A 22,741-nucleotide genomic window follows, 5' to 3' on the forward strand; every position below is an offset into this window, starting at 1 on the left:
ACACAATTCATGAGATAAAAAATAATGTAGAAACCATAAAAAATAGAAGAGGTCTTATGGAGGGCAGAATTAGTGAATTAAAAGATAGAAATATGGAAATGCTTCAGGTGGAGGAGCAGAGAGAACAAAGATTTTTAACAAGTGAAGAAATTTCCAACTCAATTAAGAAAAGTAAGATAAGGATTATACATATTCCAGAGGGAGAAGCGAGGGAGAAAGGAACAGAAAGCTTGATCAAAGAAATAATAGCTGAGACTTTCTCAAACCTAGGAAAGTCCAAGACTTCCAAGTACATGAAGCCAATAGAACTCCTAATTACATCAATGCAAAAAGACCTTCTCCAAGGCTTCTAATATTAAAACAGTCAAAAGTCAATGACAGAGAAAAAATATTAAGGGCAGCAAGAGAGATAAAAATAACCTACAAAGGAACCCTTATCAGGCTTTTGGCAGATTTCTCAGCAGAAACCTTACGGGCTAAGAGAGAATGGAATGATACATTCAAAATACAGAAAGACAAAATTTTGAGCCAACAATACTGTCAAGTGAAATTATCCTTCAGATTTGATGGAGAAATAAAAGCTTTCCCAGACAAACAAAAGCTGAGGGAGTTAATCACCACCGGACTTGCCTTACAAGAAATGAAGAAAGGAGCCCTTCTACCTGAAACAAAAAGGCAAAGGTTTACAAAGCTTTGAGCAAGGATATAAATAGACAGAAAAAATCATAAAATTGAATCTCTCTATCAGAATAGGCTAGCAAACAATTATAACATAAACTATAAAGGGAATGAAAGCATCAAAAATAACTGTACACATTTCAATTTAGTCAAAAAATTCACACACAAAAAAGAATAATTTGTGACAATGACTCAGAAGGGGAAGAGAAAAGAGGTGCAATCTGCTTAGGCTAATGGAGACAAGAGGCTATAGAAAATGGACTATCTCATTCATGAGACCTTTTATACAAACCTCATGGTAACCACTAAACAGAAAATCAAAGCAGAGCCACAATTCATAAAGAGAAAACATCACAGAAAACTACCAAACTGATATGGCAGTCAGATATACAAGGGAGTGGGCTGGCCCCATAGCCAAGTGGTTAAGTTCACACGCTCCACTTCAGCGGCCCAGGGTCTCACCAGTTTGGATCCTGGGCATGGACCTAACACTGCTCATTAAGCCACACTGAGGCAGCGTCCCACATAGAAGAGGCAGAAGGACCTACAATTAGAATATACAACTATGTACTGGGGGGCTTTGGGGAGGAGAAGAAGAAACAAAAAAGACAATTGGCAACTCAGGTTAGCTCAGGTGAAAATCTGAAAACAAAGAAATACAAGGGAAAAGAAACAACAGAAATGGGGGCTGGCCCCGTGGCCGAGTGGTTAAGTTCGCATGCTCCGCTGCAGGTGGCCCAGTGTTTCATTGGTTCGAGTCCTGGGCGCGGACATGGCACTGCTCATCGGGCCACACTGAGGCAGCGTCCCACATGCCACAACTACAAGAACCCACAACGAAGAATATACAACTATGTACCGGGGAGCTTTGGGGAGAAAAAGGAAAAAATAAAATCTTAAAAAAAAAAAAAGAAACAACAGAAATGTAGAAAAACTGGAAAACAAGAGATAAAATGGCAGTATTAGGCCCTCATATATCAATAATCACTTTAAACGTAATTGAATTAAATTCTTCAATGAAAAGGTGAAAAGTGGCTGGATGGATTAAAAAAAGAAGACCGAAGAATATGTGAGCTCTAGGAAACACATCTCAGCTCTAAAAAACATAGACTCAGAGTGAAGGGGTGGAAGATGATACTCCAAGCAAATGGCAAGCAAAAGAAAGCAGATGTTGCCATACTTATATCAGACAAAGCAGACTTCAAGATAAAAGAGGTAATGAGAGACAAAGAGGGGCAGTATAGAATGATAAAAGGGACACTCCACAAAGAAGACATAACACTAATGAATATATATGCACCTAATACAGGAGCATCAAAGTATATAAAGCAACTATTAACAGACCTAAAGAGAGAAATTGGCAGCAATACAATAATAGTAGGGGACTTCAACATCTCACTTAAATCTATGGATATATCATCCAGACAAAATCCCAAAAGGAAACAGTGGCGTTAGACGAAACACTAGAGCAGATGGACTTGATAGATATATAGAGAGAACAGTCCATCCAAAAATAGCAGAGTACACATTCTTCTCAAGTGCACGTGGAATGTTCTCAAAGATAGACACAGGTTGGGAAATAAGGCAAGTCTCAATAAATTTAAGAAGATTGAAATCCTATCAAACATCTTTTCCAACCACAATGCTATGAAACTAGAAATCCAGTACAAGGAAAAATCTTGGAAAGTCACAAACATGTGACGACCAAACATCATGCTACTGAACAACCATTGGATCAATGAAGAAATCAAACGAGAAATCAAAAAATACCCAGAGGCAAATGAAATTGAAAACATAACATACCAACTCTTACAGCATGCAGCAATGGCAGTACCAAGAGGGAAATTTATAGCAATACAGGTCTACCTCAACAAACACAAAAAATCCCAAATAAGTAATCTTTACACCTAACAGAACTAGAAAAAGAAGAACAAACAAAGCCAAAAGTAGGCAGGAGAAAAATAATAAAAATTAGAGCAGAAATAAATGAAATAGATACTAAAAAAAAAACAGAAAGGATGAACGAAACTAAGACCTAGTTCTTTGAGAAGATAAGCAAAATTGACAAACTCTTAGCCATATTCACTAAGAAAAGAAGAGAGAAGGCTCAAATAAATAAAATTAGAAATAGCAACAGATACCAAAGAAATACAAAGAATTATAAGAGATTGCTGTGAAAAACTATATGCCAACAAATTGGATAACCTAGAAGAAACGGATAATTCTTAGACTCATACAACTTCCCAAAACTGAATCAAGAAGAAATCAAGAATCTGAATAGAACAATCACAACCAAAGAGCTTGAAACTGTAACCAAAAACCTACCAAAAAACAAAAGTCCAGGACCAGATGGCTTCTCTGGAGAATTCTACCAAACATTCAAAGAAGATTTAATACTTATCCTTCTCAAACTATTGCTGATTATTGAAGAAGACAGGACACTTGCTAACTCGTTCTAGAAGATCAATGTTACCCTGATATGAAAACCAGACAAGGACAACACAAAAAAAGGAAAATTACAGGCTGATATCGCTGATGAACATAGATGGAGAATTCTCAAAGAACTAAAAATAGAAATACAATACGATCCAGCTGTCCCACTACTGGGTATTTATCTGAAGAACAAGAAATCAACAATACAAAGAGATTTATGCAACCCTATGTTCACCGCAGTGTTATCCATAATAACCAAGACATGGAAGCAACCCAAGTGCCCATCAGTGGATGAATGGATAAAGAAGATGTGGTATATATGCACAATGGAGTACTACTCAGCCATAAAAAAGACAAAATTATCCCATTTGCACAACATGGATGGACCTTGAGGGTATTACACTAAGCAAATAAGCCAGATAGAGAAAGACAAACACCATATGATTTCACCCATATGTGGAAGAAAAACAAACATGTGGATAAGGGGAACAGATTAGTGGTTACCAGAGGGGAAGGGGTAGATGGAGGGCAAAGGGGTAAAGGGGCACATATGTATGGTGATGGATAAAAACTAGACTACTGGGGGTGAACACGATGCAGTTTATACAGAAACTAACATATAATAATGTATACCAGAAATTACAAAATATGACCTCAAAAAAATTTTGTAATTCAAAAAGAAAAGTCAAAGGTCCAACAAGTATATAAATAAAAAGCTTCAGTTGAATTCGCACAGAGCCGTTGTGTCTAGCTGCATAGGTTGTGCCTTATACAGGGTGCTCAGCCAAGAGGACAGTGGGGCTAAAATTCAGCCTGCGCTCCGCTGGCCGAGACGAGGCCCTGATGCAGAGCTGCACCAACTGGAAAAGGGGAAGCTGTTTATAAAGCACACAAAGATGCCTCTGATTGCCAAGCTTGAACCCGAGGGGGTGTCTCTGCACTCCCCCAGTGGGGTTGCGTTTCCCGAACAGCACAAAGCACCATATGGGCCGCTGGCCCTGAATTCAGCCACCACGGAGTAAATGGAGAGAATAACATTTTAAATTTATGTGAAAGTTCTTTGGAAACTGCATAACACTCATCAGGTGTAAGGTGGGGCAGGCAGAGGTGATTCAGCAGCTGAGCAGGTGACAGAAGAAATTACACTGACCACAAACATTTTCTGCCTAACCCACAGCATGTAGCATCCACCTGACATATTCAGATAGCTGATGAACTCCTCTGTGGAAACCATGTGAGAGTGGACTAGCCAGACAGCACAGATGGGAGTGGGTGTGATGATTTCTGAAAGTTCATTCTAGTGGCAAAATGCAGGGCAGATCTAGCCAGTGGGGAAGAGCCTGAGATAGAAGCACCTGGGCGAGTCTATCCTGACCTAACTGCGGAAACCCTTTGATCTTGCTGCTGCTTGACTTGGAGAAAACATCCGGCCCCAGGGATTCTCAAAGCCCACATAAGGCAAAACAAAGGGGAGGTTTTTGTAAAACTCAGCAGCACTGTGGCTGAGAGTAGATATCACAGTGCTACAAAACCCACAGAGACCTGTACAAAAACTGCAAGGGTGAAGTGGCATTTCCCTTGAAAATCCTCAACCTGGCTACCACGCCCCAGGGGATGAACACAGCAGGTGACCAGAAGAGGTGACACCTAGCTGCTGCCCTCGGGTGAAACTGGCATTTCAATAACCACATTTGGGGACTACAAAGAGACATTTCTTCAAAAACCATTCTTTGGCTTGATTCAGGTTGATTCTGTTGCAAAAGAGAGTTGTATGTGCCATCTCATACAGAATTCCTGAATCCAAATCTCTAGAGACATTTGCCTGAATGCTTCACTTTGCAGTTGGGAAGACGAACTCAAAGACACATTGATTTGTTTTTAGGCGATCACCAGCCGTAACTGTTCATTCTAATGCTGACTCTACCCCAAGTCAGTGATACCAGACCAGTACTTCACATCCTCCTGTCGCCTCTTGTTATGCACACATTACCTGCCCTTAAAGTAGCACTGGTAACTGTGAGGGCCTTGACTCTGGGATAGTCATGGATCCAAGACCCATCCCCTTGGTGATGCCAGTTTTCCAAGACCGAGAGTTACCTGTGGGTATAGGCAGTGAGAACAGTCTAAAACAATAGGAAGCAACCATTCAAGAACATGCTGAAGTGTTCTGGACTGGAAATGTTCACCATAGGAATATGTGCTCCAACCTACTCCTCTGAAAACAACCTCCCAAAAGCAAATCCACCCCTATCTGCTGCTGATTAAATCATCAGGAACCAGTTGGACAAGCAACAAGTGCCATCCTTCCAGGAGCTGAGCCCGAAAGATCCTCCAGTCCTAAAGCTATTAGGAAGAACAAACGTGGGAGTGGTGCTGAGGTTTTTGTAAGGCCCCCAAGTACTGTGACGAAACCAAACTCTTCTTCGGAAAAGGAACCCGTCTGACTGTGGAACCAAGTAAGTAACTCACTTTTCTGCTTTTTGATATTAAGGCATCCTCCATCTAAGGGAGCAGAAAAGTCAGGAAAGTGAAATGACTCATAATAGCACAAATATAGTGCCAAGGAGGACTTTGGGGAAGATGTGAACTATGGCTAATCCCCTCCAAAGAAATTGGGAGCAGGGTTGACTGTAAAAAAATAGACCTTAGGGGCTGTGAAAGAAACCACACAGCTCAGGAGAAACAGAAAATTCTGGCCAATCCATGGGATTCAGGGGAGGCTTTAGTGACCACAGAGTCACTGGCTCCACTCTCGGAGGAGGGTCAGGACTCACCAGGAACAATGTTGATCAGAGTCCAGGGAATTCTACCAAGGTGTCTGCAGATATACATAACTCTGACCTTCCTTGGGCCAAACACACACTCTTGGGAGAGCTCAAAACTGAACCAGCCTCCTGGACAGAGATGGCGAGGCCAGAGTAAGTGGGCCCTGGTGTCGCTATATTTCTCTTCAAAAGAAGGGAACCAGTTCCAGACATCTGTTTCTAATTGTTTGAGCTGCAAATGGAGCCTAGGTTACTAGCGAGGAAGCTGGAACATTCTGGTTCGCAGTGAGACCATATTCCAAGCAGAACAAAGTGAATGTGTGAGGCTTCCAGCTAAGAAATGCTTGAGTCTGTGGGACACAGCCAGGAATAGTTCCCTATGGAATCATGTGTTCCTCCTCCTCAGTCAGAGATATAGTGCCTCTCACTAATTAACTCCGATAAAGGAATCAATGCTAAAGTGTCAAAGGATTGTGCTCAACACAGATGCATCTTTGCGTGCCATTTAAGTGACATGTGAAATCAACCGTGCCTTGCTAAAAGAGAAGAGCAATCTCCACGTGGCAGTAGCTTCCAGTTAGATAGTGTGTATTAGTATTAAGCCAGTGAATGTAATAAACAAATACAAAACTCCATTTCAGAGGTCCTAGGGAAGTCTAGCAATGGGGTCAGTGGTCCCAAATCTACTGAGCTGACTACTAGAAAAGTAACAGCACGCTCTGGCCAGACGCCTTGGCATTCAGCTTGTGTTTTCCAACATAAGAGAAGGCTCCAGAGAGGTGGGGTGGAAGAGTGTGATGGGGTGGGCTCCTCTCAGAATAACAGGGGACAGGACAGTCCTAGGTGTATGATGCGAAGGAGGCATGGAACTAAAGGCGCGGGAAGGGAAAAAAAGGAACATGTACCAGGCATTGTCAGATCTCATACACCATGGGGAGAAGTGGGGCAGGGGCTTTGCTTCCAGAAAGAGATAGAGATCCAGAGGTGTGTTAGCAGAGTCAGGGCAGAGAAATTCAGACTTTTTTTTTATCATAGTAAGATTTTGAAAAATCTGTTAATTCAGGCCCTTGCCTTTAGACCTCATTGGTTTTAAAATTTCTCACTCCAGTGTTTCCCCAAGTGTGGAATGCGTCAACACACAGTTTTAGATGGTATGTGGATAGACTATATTTTCGCTTTAATTGTACTATCTTTTAATGGATATCAGAATAGTACAACTAGGTTGTCAAACCCATTGCATTTAAAGTTTCCTTTTAATTATGTTTTAAGTTAAAAAGTGAGCAAATTTAAAGAAAATTATTAAGCAAATTATATGACAGATGGATATGACCAAAAAAACAAAAAGGAGATGTGATTAATTGAAGGTGGGAAACGTTGAGTTGGTGCATTTCCAAAATCCTTTGAAATGGAAAGTAAAAGAGAATCCAGAGAGGTCAGGATCCAGAATATCTCTGAACGGCGGCTTCTTTTTTAGCCTACCATTATTGAGTTGAAGAGGCATTGCTGCAAACCCAGGGCCTTTATCTCTCAGAAGCCTTCTTCCTTTTGATGCTTTCTTTCCTCAGGAGCTTCTTTCAAGTTCTTCCTTGCAGGGCTCCCAGGTAGCACAAAACTAACAAGACAGATCTACACAAACCCACAGCCCTAAATGCACCGCACCTTTTAGCCCTCTGGATAGAGAAAACCTGGGGATGCCACTTAACTTCATAAAACAGAATCAGAAAGCAAGACAAAACAGGGTGAATAAGGTGCCACAATCTAAATGTGTGTTACTGACTGTGACAATGACAGGAGCTCAGAAAAGGGTCACAGTTGTCAGGAGCATCTTTATGAAAGTAGCCATGAAGTGGACTTAGGATAATGTGTACCAGGATATAGCACCATCATATCAATTAGCACTGTTTGAGCGCCTACTCTGTATCAGGCCACTGGACTCAGCATTTTATTCATGAATGTCATTTTATTCAGTTCTTGCAATGATCATGGGGAATTAGGCACTGTTACCTGCATTTTTACAGATTGAGAGGAGCTCCCCAAGATCACACAGCTTAGCAAAGTCAAAATTTGTGTTATCCGTCTGATTCCAGAATCAGTGTTCTTAAGCATTCTGCTCTTCTATCTGAATTACAGTTTGGGGCATGCATGGTGGTTTTCCTGCCTGGCCCAGCCTCCCCCTCAGGCCTCTAATGAGCTCCTTTCCAAGCTGCCTGCAGAGTCTGAAGCAATAGTTAGGCTGTTTCCCTTCCAGCCTCCAGCCTCACCACCGTCCTTCACCAAGGAAGGGCTCCTGCCCACAGACCAAAATCACTTGCCCAAAGAGGCATTTTCCTTCCCTGGGGGGAGCCAGGCAAGGCCCATCCCTCACTGAGGGACCCTAAACTCAGGAGGGTCCAGAAGTGATCAGAGCATCACCCCAAGAAAGAGAGTCCACAACATCCCAGGATCATCAGCGTGTTTCTGAAATTCCATGAGAGAACGTTTCCTTTCCCATCTGTGGCATTCCCTCTCACTCAGGATGAGCATCTCCCGGAACGGAGCCTTTGACCTGCAGTTCCCTCTGACTGAAACCATTTTCTCTCAGGCATTCACGCAGCTTTCTCCCTCTCCTTCTGCAGGTCTTTGCTCAAATGGCACTTCTAGTGAGGCCTTCCTCATTCCTCCTCTGTCATTGTGCAGTCCCCTCAGCCTGATTTACTTTTTAAAGCCCTCATCTCCACCTGAATGCTCATTTGCCATCTGTCTTCCTTGATCCATGAGGGCACGACTCTGAGTTGTTCCTTACTGTATCTCCAAATACATTGAATACACTATAGGAATGTTTGTTGAATGAATGAATGAGTGAGTGAACAAACGACTGAATAAATGAATAACAAGACAAGTCAGCTGTGGTATAGGGCAAAAGGAAATAGAAATGAGAGCAAGCTAGGAACCTACAGAGCCAAGCCTGTGTCCCAGCTCTGTAACCTGTAGCAAGTCGCTGTCACTATATGTCAGGCACTCTTCTTGCTGTTGGGGGAATCAGTGTGAACAAAACAGACAGAAATTCATGCCTTACTGAAGCCTACACTGTAATGGCAAAAGACAGATGGTAAGCTAAATAAACAAATAAAATATATAGTATTTTAGGCAGTAATAAACCCTGTGAAGGAAAATAAAGCAGAGACAGGGAATAAAGAGAACTGGTGGGAGGGAGCAGCGTGCAATTTTTAGGAGAGGAGTCAGAGAGGGCCTCATTGGAAAGGTGACATTTGGGCAGAGGTCTGAGGGGGTGACAGAGTGAGCCATGCAGTTCTCCGGAGGGAGAGCACTTCCAGGCAGAGGGGACATAAGTGCTGCCTGGGGTGCGTGAAGGACAGTGAGGAGGACTGCGTGGCCGCAAGAAAGTGAGTGATGGGGAAAGAATTTGAAAATGAGGTCAGATTGGTAATGGAGCTACAGAGTGGGTGGCTTGTAGGCCACTGTAAGGCCCTGAGCTTTTGGCTTCGAACGGGGAAGATTGGAGAATGGAGTGGAGGTCACCCCTGACCTAGAGAAAAGACCAAGGGAGACAGAAACCTGATTCCAGGCCTCACGCAGAGCCCTAAGAAGATGGAGGGAACAGGATTCCCCCTCCCTCAGCAACCCCTCCCCACAATCCTGCCCCAGGGAGCTCAGCTTACTGACGTGACAGTCCTCCTGCTTCAAGTAAAACTGATTTTCTCTGAGTCTAACGCTGATAAACATTCTAATAATCACACCACAGTTTTCTAGTTTACAGATTGCTTCATCTACACCCTTTTGGTTAATCTTGCAACCTCCCGGTCTGAAGATATTACCCTCATTTTATAAAAGAGGCAAGGGAAGCCCAGGGAACTTCAGGACTTTGGCCACAATTACACAGCCAGTAAGGGACAGAGGGGAACTGCATTTCAGGTTTTCTTTCTACTTCACCACTCTGAGGACCACAGTCCATTTTAGTGATGCTCAGAGTATGATCTGCAGAACTTTATAGGCTGTGAACTCATCTGGAAACACCTATTCTCTCCCAGGTTTTACTGAGTGACCCACAGGCCATCTCATAGATCGTGATTTTTTACATATGACTGAGGCAAACTTACCTGTCACTTCTCAGTGTGTATCATTAAAGCTTGCTAAAATTTGAAATTCATGAATATGTTATTAAAATGTGCTCAAGACTCTAATTCTATTTTATACTAAGAAGTCTGGCTGCTGCACCTTCCTTGGCCAGGATGCAAAGCTCTGACTGGATATGAAGCAGAATTCCTCGAGAAGGTGGAAATGAGTGGGGTACATAATGCACTAGATCTTTGCCCCACCTGAGTGCAGCCCAAAGATTGCAAACCACTCCTCTATGACCAACGCTCCACCTTTCTTTTCTCCTGATCAAACTGAGGAACTCCTTTCCAGTCTCTCTCCTTCGGAGCACAAATTCCATTTTAACATGGCAAAAGCCTAGATTTCTGTTTGACACGAGTCACCTGCTTTGTCCTGAAGGATGGCCCCAAGACTGAGGAGAAAAGAAGTTAGGCCAGATGAGACAGAAACTCCCATCCGCTGGTATCAGGTGACTTAGCAACTGGGACAAGGGCTGCTGTACAAAGAAAGAAAGGTGATTTTTAGATTAGGTTTATCAGCTATGCCAAATCTATTTATTTTTGGCAAAGGACTCTATCTGGAGGTAGAACCACATAAGTGACCCGTTTTTCATTCTTTTGACCACTATATTTGGCAATTATCTCTGTTAAATATTTTCCCACGTCACTAGCTTGGGAAACACTTTTCAAGTTGTTGAAAAATCCCTTCAGCATGTAATTTAGCAAGGGATGGTTGAAGGAACAGGAACTGAGTTTCTGATAAGATCCAGCGTGGTGTGCGTGCTGCAGTAGTCTTCGCAATCCACTGTCCTTCCTGGAGAGTTTCCATCGTCTTCTGCCTCCCTGACTAACTTTAGAGAATCACCTTCCGGAACACCAGTGTGCTCCCCATTTACAGATCTAGGCTATGACCAGACCTGCACTACAGTACATCTAGTAAATGTGAGGGGTCGTAGGGAGCATGTTAGACCAAGAATTCAGAGACCAAATTCCAGTCTTTCTCTCTGACTGACAAGCTCTTTGACTTAACTTCATGAACTCTAGTTTCCCCCTAACTAGACTGAATGATTTCCAAGGTGGCTTCCAACTTAACACACTGCAATCTTGATTATCATCCAGACCAATTTTTAGGTACAATTCAGTAGGAAAAGCGAGAAAGTCCAATGGTGTGAGTGTCCCACAACCCAGTAGGAATGCTATGATTTAATGAAAAAAAAAACACTGGAAAAGAGTCCAAAGTCTCCCTATGCATCCATTAATTAGCCCTTGTGTGACCACAGAGGTTTTGACAAGTGACAGCCAAAGCGCCTTCCAGTCCTATCATCTATTGCTCTGGTTCAATGGATGGAAATTGGAGTACAGAGACATGCAAGTGAGGCCTAGCTCAGCCACTCAGTGTCTTAACCACTCTTAGCTTCAGGGACTTCATCTGTAAGATGGACCTAATATCACCTCATGGAGTTTGTTACAATGTTTCTTGAGATAGCATAAACACAAGCTGTTTGTAAGCAGTAAAGTACTTATACAAATCATAGTCATCTACGATTGTTATGATCCTTTGGACAGACTCTAAGTCTTTTGCATCAATGGCTCTTGCTCCAACCATCATGTCCTTCCACCTCTACTGAGGCATAGTCCATTATGATTGACTTGAGCCGTATAATTACATTTATGCTGACAATAGCCATTTGGCAAGTCTCAGCAAAGCGAAAATGATTCCTTTCTCCCTGAGAAAATATGATCCTGAAGCAAGATCTGGTAGTAAGTAATGGTGTGTTGAGGAGAAAATAGCAGAAAACCTAGGGACTTCCTTAAATGTCAACACTTAGAAGATAACACACATCAAACAAGCTGCCAAAATAGATCTTAGATCTCAGAAACCCTTACAAAGTTCTGTGTCTCCAGTTACACTTGTTCTGCTCCACCCACCCCCTTCCAAAGAGAAGGACTAGACAGGGGGCACATAGGTAGCAAAGGTTTTTGTAATGACGCGTAAGGTGGTGTCCAACAGAAAAGCTCATCTTCGGAAGAGGCACTCAACTCATCGTGGAAGCAAGTAAGTGATGCATTTTACCATTTTACTCCAGCGTGTATATTGCCTTGGAGTTTTTGTAGCATAGTCCTGAATGAATGGGGCTTCTTGGGCAGTCAGGAGGGGCAAAATGGGAAACCCAGTGTCTTTGTTGTTGTTGTTGCTGTTGCAAACAGTCAGGGTAAAACTTGGGGACAAATCCATTAGATTTTTCTTAAGAAAATGTTCTATGTATGCTTGGCAACTCTGTTCTGAGGACTAGTATTGATAAGTCTTCTACAACCGCCTAAATAAAACCCTTAGTCAGGTTTCTGGCTCCCTCATCAGGGACTGGGACCAGGGAAAAGGCAAGCTCTAGGTGAGGAGAGTGTCTCCACTGTTTATGAGGGAAGAGAGTCATGGCCAGGGTGTGGGAAGAGGGAAGAATAGAAAGAAGAAAAGTGTACTGAAGAAGGAGTTAGACAAAAGACAGTCTTCTCTCCCTCTGATGACAAAAGCCAATCAAGCCTTTGTCTCTTTTTGCTGAAATCTTGCATTAAACCAACAGGCCTGGTTCAGGCTAAATGAAGCCCGAGGTCCCATCCTCGTCCAAGTCTGCCAAGGGCAGCTGTGTGCTCTCCTCCCCTTTAGATGTAACTCTGAGGGCTCTGCAGGGGGTTCAGGAGCCTACACCCAATTTAGAAACACATTCAGGACACTAGAGAATTATTGGTGTTCTACTGGAGACATTGTCCACTGATAATCTGTTCCAGTATTTGGAGATCCAGGGGCTATATTCAGGTAGTTTGGGTAGCTGCCAACAGTCAATCACTGGGACCAGTCCTGAGAATAGTGTTTCAGAAGCTTCCCAAAATGCCAAGTCCAATGGGCAGGCAGGACCCCTTACATGGTTAGATTTTGATTTTGTTTATTTCAGAGAATATAAAGAAGTAGAGAAAGGTATGTGAATGTGGCCAGGCTATCTGACAGTCCTTAAAGTGACTGGTGGTATCAAATGGTCTCTGCCTCTCAGGGGGTAATATGAATTTACAGGGGTTCTTGATTGCCTGTTGCTTCCAGGGAAATAGATGAATTTGGTGAGTTTTATTATCTTTGAGAGGAGAGAGACTAGACCAATGAAAAGAAGGAGGGAAACAGGATCATCTTATAGCTGATTGCAGCCTGATGGATGTTGGGCAAATTGCATCTGAGCAAAAAGTACTGTGTTTCATTTTCCGTTCAAATCATTTCCACTTGAAATTCAGAATTATCTGCAGTGTTAGAATTGAATCTCTGAGGCTGTGCCTTTGAAAGTCTTAGGAGAGAAAGAAAGAGATGACATTGATGCTTGGCCTCTCTGCCGGGACACTGACCCACACTCCCCCATCATACTCCGCTTGCTTCTCTGGTTTTCTCTTCCTGCAGTGATGGAGTGTACTATGATGATGCAAAGCTCAGGCAGGGGGAGTGAGAATTTCAAATCAGGGCCCCGATCCATAAAGTTTGGGCAGCAAATAATGGCCTTATACAACTGTCATTCCCTTTTGCCTAGTTCTAGGCCTAGACTCTTGATTTTTGGTGATGAGACAGAGTAATCTATATAGTCTTTAAAATTCTATTTCACATGATTACTCTATCCTCCTGAGACTTGTATCTAGATCCAGAGTCAGGATAAATTATAAAACAAAAATAAGTGATCCAAAGCAAGCACTGGCTTCTCTGACCTGAATCCATGACACATGGCACCCCTGGGACCCCCTGTCAGCTACCAATTTCTTGTTCAACACTCAGGTTCTTAGAAAGTCTTTCACTGGTCTCAGGGAATTAGAAAGCAGATTCATTATTATTGTGATACTCAGTCTGAGTGATGGGGGAGAAATTAGATTTCTAATCAAAAAGTAGTATATGACCCAAGAGAAGGGAACCAGAATATGAGAACAAGACCTGTATCTAAACCCTCCTTGGCCTAACATTCATTATAAAAAATGTTAATGTTCAGTGCCCCATCCCTACTCCCAAGCTATTGTGTTCTTCTTGGAGAGCCCTCCCAAGAAACTGGGAGTTAAATTTTCCATCTTGAAGGCAGTTATTGGTCAACTGTCACCCGTCACCCTCTCTCTTGCTCTGTCTCAGCCCTGTCCCCTGTCCCAGTGCTCCTCGGCTGGAGATTTCATGCTCACATCCTTATTCAACAGTTAAACTATTATTAGCTTCAAAGGGCACTGAGACCCCGTGCACTCGGCCCCCTGATCTTATCAAGGGCAGCTTTGTAGTTCTCTGAGCTGTGGGGTCTCTAGGCTGGGATGCAGACTGGGGTGGCAGAGCACAGATGTTCTAGCCCAGGCCCCAGAGCCAGCCCCAGCATGGTTACCTGTGAGGCATCATCACAATGTGCTCCTGGGACACCCGACAGATGTTTTTCGGAGCTGGCATCAAACTCTTCGTGGAGTCCCGTGAGTTGATTTTTTTTTCCCTATATTTCTAGGCATAAACTGAGTCCTGGGACTGGGGCTGCCATCCAGTTTATGTTACTTGAGAAAGTATAACTAGGAGATGGAATAGTATAGATGTAGTGTGGGTCAGAGTAGACATCAGGCTGAGTCGCTGAAGTAGCTCTGTAACTATTTTTATTTTTAAAAAACATATATTAAAACTAAAGCTCACACATTTCTGAAATCTTCAGAGCAACTCAGAAAACACAGAGAGGTCTGGAATAATTATACTAAAAGTTGGAGCATATGGGTGCAGGACAGGCAGTGGCAGGGTCACTTTGGCTCAAATGCTCCAGGAAGTTGCTTCATCCTTGCGCATATCTTTGGCTAAGCTGACTGTTAGTGTGCCTGCCTCACTGCAACCTGAAACCAAACGTCCTGCAGCTTGGAAGACTCAGGAGAGAGGTGGTTAACCCAGTCAGAGTAATCAAGCAAACTTATATTTCACTGTTCAAATTAAATCCCATATTGGCAGAGATCCTTGAAATTGTGAGTGACATGGGTTATGGTTGTTGCAATTTTTAGGGAACCAGTAGGACTCTCTATGAAAATCTAAAACATAGACCATTTCCAAGTTTATGAATTAAGAAAGACTGTTCAGGAAAGGTAGACACTTCCTTTTGTATTGTTTACCAGCATATAACCTTAGTATTGGATTGGTAGCCATAAAAAGAGAAAGTCTGAAAATAAAATAATTGTCCATACAAACAGCACTTTGAAATATATGTTGAAATGTAATTACTTTTGTGGACCAAGAAGAAAGACTGGAAATTCTCAAAAGATAAACAATTATATCTTTAATTTAAATTTGGGACTACAATAGCGCAAATTTTATACAACTTCAAATTTTGGTTTAAATCAAATATAAAATAGACTAGGTTGCATATGGCAACTATATTGAAAAAGGTTCAGTTGAGTCAGACAGCCTTTTCTTTGGTTACTATGATATCTAAAAAATGGATTTGACCATAGAGAAAGGAGGATGACTATTGAGTCCTCATGACAATGATAATGGGGGAGCCGGGGCTGTGAAAAAGAAGGAGATTTGGATGAATAAATGAAGTATAATGTTTAAAAAAAATGGATTTGATAAAACACTGTGCTTTCAAAAAATTGTTTTGAACAGATAGACATGAATTGAGAAAGAGGGTCTGAGAAAAATTACTTACCAAATTAGTGCATTCTGCTCTATCTGAAATGCTGACTAACAGATTCGGAGCTCAATAGCATAAGTGTGCTATGACCTTCGTTAGACATCTGCCGTGTCAGCTATATTATATTGTTCAACTTCTTCAAAACAAGTCTCTCTAGAGCAAAGTGATCATTGACAACTGCCTTTGATTTTAGATTTTAAAATCCCAAGCAAGCCTTAATTATCTAACTAAATCAGACTAGGATTGGGTCATACTCTTAAGTAGCCAAGGAGATAGGACTATTTTGTTTTTGTTCTTTAATGGACTGGTTTCATTTCTTTAAAATTCATAACACTCTTGAAAATCAACTGGAATACATCTCAAACCAAAGTCAGTATAGTAAGCAAGAAATAGGCAGTTCTGAAGGGAGGTGAATGAGCAAAACATGTGGTTTCCAAGCCGTTACTGCTGGGGTTATCAGCATCTGTCATCAGTGGCTTCAGCTATGCCAGGAAACAAAACAATGAAGGTTTTCTCACATCAGTTGAAAGCAGGTTCCAGGAGAGCCCTTTGAAAAATCCCCAGTCTTCCTCTTTGTCTAGAGCTATGGTCAAAAACATAAGGAACCAGATTCTAAGGAATGAGTTTTCTACCCTGAGTGACTGGAACAGAATTCAGTCTTTTAGCTGAGTTTCCCAGCAGAGAAAAAAAATGGAGAATTAACACGGTAATGCTGAGGGAGCTTCTCTGAACAGCCAATTCCCCAGGAAAGTCCTGGTGGGCCAAGTTCCATTTACAAAGTGCTGACCAGCAGGAACTTCCTCACCAGAAATCCCTCCCTCTCAGTCAGATATACCAACTGATCTGCCTCCAGCTTTACTACCACGAGCTTCACAGCTGAAGCCCAAATCCAGATTCAAGATAGAGCACTAGAAAAATCACTCTGTTTACACTTTCATTACCAAGACTTTTTGTTTAGCAATACCTTATGTCTTGATGGTAGACCATAGTAAATAAAAGTACGCTGGAATTCAACATTTTTAATTTGATGCCAAAAAGCCAAACTCACCTAAGTTTTTAAATACTAAGAGCCATATTCACACGAGCAATTAATATTGAAAAATCACCAGTTTAACTTCTGATTGGAAATATATCCATATCACCATTCACATGTTGGTTCTCTTTCCTGATTTCAGGTGTTTTCAGGGCTCTTTTCTCGGCGGGTATCTAAAGGTAGCCTGAGAATCAAAGTCTCTGTGGACGCAAAATTTATCACAGTTTAGAAACTTCAATAAGGCGCAATGGGAAAGAATCATTACTATTTCCCTCAAAACTTGAAGACTTGTGGTTTTAAGGAAAGAAAGAGATGCATACACAGAGTAGCCGACAGAGGCAGTCCATGGTGAGGTGTGAAAGGAAAAAAGGCCAGGAGGAGACCCAATTATTGGGACCAACATTCCACATTTCTGCTTAAAATAAAACAAGAAATGGGCTTAAACTAGTTTTATGTCAATGAGGACTTCCTGAGTTTGATAGTGGTTATTCTTTGATTAAAGACTCAAAGGAAACTGTAGGAAGCCCTTACAAAAGAATAAGGATTCACCTAAAGGCAGAGAGATGTACCACTTAACTTCAGCAGATTGCTTCCAGTCCATAAAATGGGCGTGACACCCTGAAGTGACCCCAACACTGCCATCCTCAGAGCATTTGAGCCAGTTATAGTAGCCCTTCTCAGACCCTTGATTCTTTAACTGACATAATACAAAGCATGAGCACCTGCCCTGATCTCCCTCCAAGGGCTCATGCATTCAAAATAAACCAACCAATGCAGACAGATATTCAACCTGACCTCGATTGTCCAGAGAATTCACTAATAAAACATAGACACCTGAAACTCAGGTGATCCAGAAGCTTCTTTGTAGTTGTTACTTTCCATCGCTGCTCCCAGCTATATCTCTTAGCAGCTCCTAACTAGAAGCCAAACTGACTGCCTTTCATTTCTGCACCCCTTGGCCATCCATTCATGAAGGTGCTAACAAGCCCATGTCACTAACAGGATGCAGGAAAGTCTGGATTGTAATGTTTGGCCCCAGGGGAATTGAGGTAAACACCATTGTTTAACTCTCCCATGTTATGAATAATCATCTCAAGAAATAAACTGATTATATTTGCAGGGAGTCAGCCTGTTGCCAAACCATCCGTTTTCATCATGAAAAATGAGACGAATGTCGCTTGTCTGGTAAAGGATTTCTACCCCAAGAATATAAAAATAAGCTTTGAATCACCCAAGACAATAAAAGAATTTGAGCCTGCTATCGTCGTCTCTCCCAGTGGGAAGTACAGTGCTGTCAAGCTTGGTCAGTTTGAAGATCCAAATTCAGTGACATGTTTAGTTCAACATGAGAATGAAAAGTTTAACTCCACGTACTTTGAAAAAAGTCAAAGAAGGTCAAAGAGAAGTTCAGGTAAGTCATATCTGGGCTCAATGGTCTGGAATTGTGGGGAAGAAAAGTTGAGGGAAAGGGAAGTTGGACACGTAAACTCTTGACAGATCATTCTCAATATGGCATCATGCTGGACACAAGACTTAGGCCCAACGATAGCCTGTCATTGGCTGGGAATTGAATTCTCTGCATCCCTGAGCTGGAATCTAAGATGAAACCCACTGCACTTCATCCTCATCTCGCCTCTTCACCAACCAATGTCTCCTTCATACTAATGACTATCCTACTACTATATTCTGGAGTCGAAAATCCATGTGCAGTCTAATCTAGTGTGGATGCCAAAACAAAGGTCAGCCCACCCTATCATGGGGTTAGGAATCCTAGTTCTTCCTACAAATTAGAGGCATAGCTGGAAGTGGGTCTCATGGTATAAGCAAAAAAGCCCAGGAGAGGAAGTATGTTGACTATGCAAATAGCTATATGACCTTAACCAAGTCACACCTCTGATCCTCAGTTTACTTACTTAAAGTCTCCTCTAGTGTTAAAACCTGAAATCCTTTGAGCCTCTTGGTTGCCTGTGTAACCCTGACCACTGCTGTTTGCTCCAGGTGATCCCGAACCAATGAAACATGAAAACTCAAATAAAACTTCAGAGATCTGCCACGAACCCAAAGGTTAGTTGAAATCAAAGGGCCAACTTCAGAATTGAGAGTTTAAGCAAACTCTGTAATTGTCGGCTAGGGCCAAAAATCATCAGATTTCAAAAGAAAATGAAAAACATATCTGAGCCCAGTTGGTTCCCTCTGAATCTCCTAGCAGAGCTTGCCTGGCTGTAAGCACAGTTTTCCAAAGCTTGCCTATTTGGGTGTGAGCAGGAGCCTTAGGTCTCTGAGGACTGTCTGTCACCAAGCTGGGCTTCAGACCAGAAGAATAGTGGTGATCCAGGGCAGGCTGTTGTCAGTATTGTGGGCCCAGTTTCTGGAAGGGAATTTAGGTTCTCGCTGAAGCCAACATCTTCACTCTCATCCCACCACAGTTCACGCTGAGAAGGTGAACATGCTGTCCCTCACAGTGCTGGGGCTCCGAATGCTGTTTGCCAAAAGTGTTGCCATCAATTTTCTCTTGACTGCCAAGTTATTTCTCTTTTAAGGTAAGAATTAGCTGGTTTTTATTTCTCCCTCCACCCAAACTATGCTATACATGAAGAGAAGGAGTTTAGGAATGGGAAGAGACCAAGAAGCACTGAGAAGGAAAGACATATTGCGATTTAATGGGGTGGGCCATTTCAGATACTCAGGGTAACATCTGATCTCCTGTTATCCTTTTATTTCAAGCCAGACTCATAACCCATTATGTAGTGTAATGTAATACCAGCCAATAACCCACCTCCACCCCATGAGCTAAAATAATGGGAGATAAATAAGGAGAAATAGTTTTCTTTACTTGATATGTTGTTTATCTGGCCAAGGGGCCATGGGTTATTTGCAAGGCCATCAGTAAAGCTTCATCTGAAGAATATTCCCTGGGAGCAGAATCTGTCTTGACCCAGACAAAGAGGATGCCAGCTCCCAATCCTTTATCATAGGACTCCATGTGTAGATAGCCTATCTTTGGGTTGAACCTATGCCCCCATTAGTAGTGAACAGCCCACTACTAGCTACTCAGGGTGAATGTGAAGTAGAGGTTGAGACATTAGTTATTTGCCTGTTACTTGCATTCCCTCTTCAGGTAATCTTAGACATGAAATTCAAACCAGAGCCTAGGGTTGCCTATGAAGCTCCTTCTCCAATACCCTAAACACTCCTCAGTTCCAGCTCATGATCTGGGTACAGCCTTAGATTTGGAGTGTTGGACTGATCCAACCCAGTCTGCAAGCACACCTAGTCATTCCCCAACCAGTGACTCTTTACTAACCGTCCTAAGGACACAGGCAGTATGGCTGTATTAAAGGAGCATGACAGTAGGAGTCCGAAGATCTGGGTTTTAGTCCTGACTTTGTCACTAACTCACTGTGTTACCTTAGCCAGGTTGCTTCACCTCTCTGGGTCTAGGTTTTTGCATCTGTAAAACAAAGGAGTTAAGAATAACTAAAGGAGAGCAAATGGGTTTCATGATTTGTGCCAACATTGATAAACTGATATTGACCGGCTGGACTATTGCCGTGTGTAGAAGGGAAACACGCCACGATAGATTAGTGACGTCTGCAATGGTACAGCCACAGCAGGCACTGGCCATCCCAGACTACACGACTGCGATGATTTCCTCCAGCACTGACGGACTATGATTCTATAACAACTCTGACAATTTTCCTTCACTTGCAGGCTAACTGGCATGAGAAGATTACACTCCCTGAAAGAAACCAAAAGCTACAGAAGTGCTGTCTCCTAGGCTTCCAATTTCTTGGGGATTCAAGTGGACCTGTCTCGGCCTTGCTTAAAAGACTGCTACCCAAACCAGTTTTCCTTTGAAGGCAACAAACCCAGCTCATCCTGCAGCCTAGTGGAGAGACAAAGTCCAGGGGAGTGAGGTTAATAGTCCTAACTGCTTTCTATGCTGCTTTAAAAAGGGATATAGAGATATAAAGGGATATGGGGCTCATTTTTTTGTTCCTACAACTGATATGCTTTGAAAGTTATGTTTTGTTCCTTTGACTTTCTTTTGCCTCTAGAAGTAGAAAGTGGGAGCCAACGGGTTCCCAGCTCCATTCTCCAAGAGGAAAACAGACCCTGGAGGAAGGAGAGCAGGTGTCCTTTACCTAAATATGAAAGGCTCTGCTCAATCCAGCACTAGATTTGCCCCAAATTGGCATCTTGTCCACAAAAGCACTTTCTGTCTTAGAACTTTATAACAAAATTACCTTTGACTTCCCTGATACTCTCCAAGCAGGGAATGGGGTTTCTAAATTCTCATCTAAATTAACTCTCCAAGCTGTTAGCAGAGAGCAGAGTAAAACACAGAGGAAATGCACTCCTTTCTCTTAATTGATTTAACAAACACGAATTACTGCCTCTATGTTCCAGGCACTGTGCTGAGGATGCAAAGATAGATAAGACATGGGCCTTGCTTTCAAGAACTCTCACTGTGCAAGTGTTTACGGAGGGAGAGATAGGAGTGAGACTTCTAGATTTCCCCTGTAAAAACAATATCTTTCTATCTTTTGCCTACCAGTCTGTGAACTGGGAGTTTGAAGTCATTGGACATTGACTTTTGCCTGGGCCTCTGGTGTTGACAGTTTTCTGGTTGTTCTTCTCCAATGCTGCCTGTTGCGTTTATTAAAGTGCATTGTATGTGCCTCACCTCTGGCTTTACTCATTGTAGGCCACCGCAAGGGTAAAGTGGGCCCCATAAGCTCAATGTTAGTCAGAAAAAAGCCATACTGAGCTTAAAGGTCACACGGCCACTTCCTGAGCCCCCAGCCCACAGGCTCCTGCCTTGGGACTCAGCACTCGTTTCCTGCTGTTGCTGCGGCTGATACAGCAGTAACAATAGCAGTGCCCCAAATGTGGCCAGTAAGTTCTGCCACTCCGCCTCAGCAAGGCCACAGCTTTTCCCAGGTGCACCCATGCAGGTAGCAGGGCTCTAGCAACCCAGGATTGTGGTTTCCTCGGCACCTAACATGGGGTGTCAAGTGGGGCATGATGAAGTTACAAGTGAAAGAGCAGCCATCACCAACAGCTCCCCCTGCCTTTACCATCTGCAAATTCCCACATGATGTCTTCACAGCACAAACCAAAGAAAGGAGGCAGTAACACTATGAGTCAACTGCTTTAGAACATTCTAAATGGGTAAGCCAGGTCCATCCATGGAAAAATCATTAAAAGATTTCATACAACTTCACCTTGTATTCCTAAAACATTCACCTCTGTTACCTTGGGCCACATTAGAATGTTTCTCTGAAGTTGCTAAGAACAAAAAGATCACATCCTCATTTTTCAGATGGAAAAAAATGTATCCCCCCCCCACCCCCACAAAAGATATGTACTTTGTCCAAAGTCATTTAACGAGGCAGGGATATCGCTTAGAGCGGAACCAAGTTATCAAAGAATGCCAGCCCCAAATTCCTTCTACTAGAGCTGATTGCATCCTCAAAAGAAGGCAAGGTGGTGCATGGAAGTTCAGCTGGACTAAACTTCAGGATTGTCCTATGTTTAGCATGTGAACGAGCCTCCCTCTGGCCCACTTTGCTCATCAGAAAAAGACATCCTAGCATTTTACAGGACTGTGAATTTCTTCTACAAAAAGGAGCTTCCAGAAAAGATTTAAGGTAGGAGCCAGAGGGGATTGCAGCTGCCTTCAAGTCTGGGGACTCCCCTGCTGTGGATAGTTTTCCAGAGCTTTCACCTGCAGCATCTCATTTAAGTCTCGGGGAGACTGTTGCACATTCAGAAGGCAGCACAACAGAAGGCCTGGGAGGCTGAGTCATTCGCCCAAGGCCTTTTGTTCCCTCTCCCAGTTCTTTCCATCCTCTCTATCGTGACTGCTCTTCACCGCCTGTTCTGAAGCCCAGGTGAACTGCTGCCCAAACCACCTCCTGATAAAGCCTCCTGGGGGCAGCTGCAGGAGAGAGCCCTAGAAGGGCAGCGCAGCACCCCTGGCTCTGTCGTTCACCAGCTATCTGACCTTGGAAACACCTCTCACTTCTCTGGGCTTCAGTTTATTCCCTATAAAATAATGCCTAAGCCTTCTACTTT

At 42.8% G+C, this 22,741-nt stretch overlaps 2 gene segments (V, D, J or C); both read left to right on the forward strand.

The window, feature by feature from the left end:
• Positions 1–21,346, forward strand: part of LOC106840671 (T cell receptor delta constant-like) — an 802,079-nt gene extending 780,733 nt beyond the window's left edge. Inside the window, 5 exon segments of the C gene segment in view lie at positions 11,982–12,026; positions 17,781–18,071; positions 18,659–18,724; positions 19,087–19,200; positions 20,372–21,346. Of these exon segments, the coding sequence occupies positions 11,982–12,026; positions 17,781–18,071; positions 18,659–18,724; positions 19,087–19,199 (515 nt within the window).
• LOC106840669 (T-cell receptor alpha chain constant-like) overlaps positions 1–22,741 on the forward strand; it is a 1,015,328-nt gene that overhangs the window by 909,607 nt on the left and 82,980 nt on the right.

Source organism: Equus asinus, chromosome 2 (genome assembly GCF_041296235.1).
Source record: "Equus asinus isolate D_3611 breed Donkey chromosome 2, EquAss-T2T_v2, whole genome shotgun sequence".
Classification (NCBI taxonomy): Eukaryota; Metazoa; Chordata; class Mammalia; order Perissodactyla; family Equidae; genus Equus; species Equus asinus.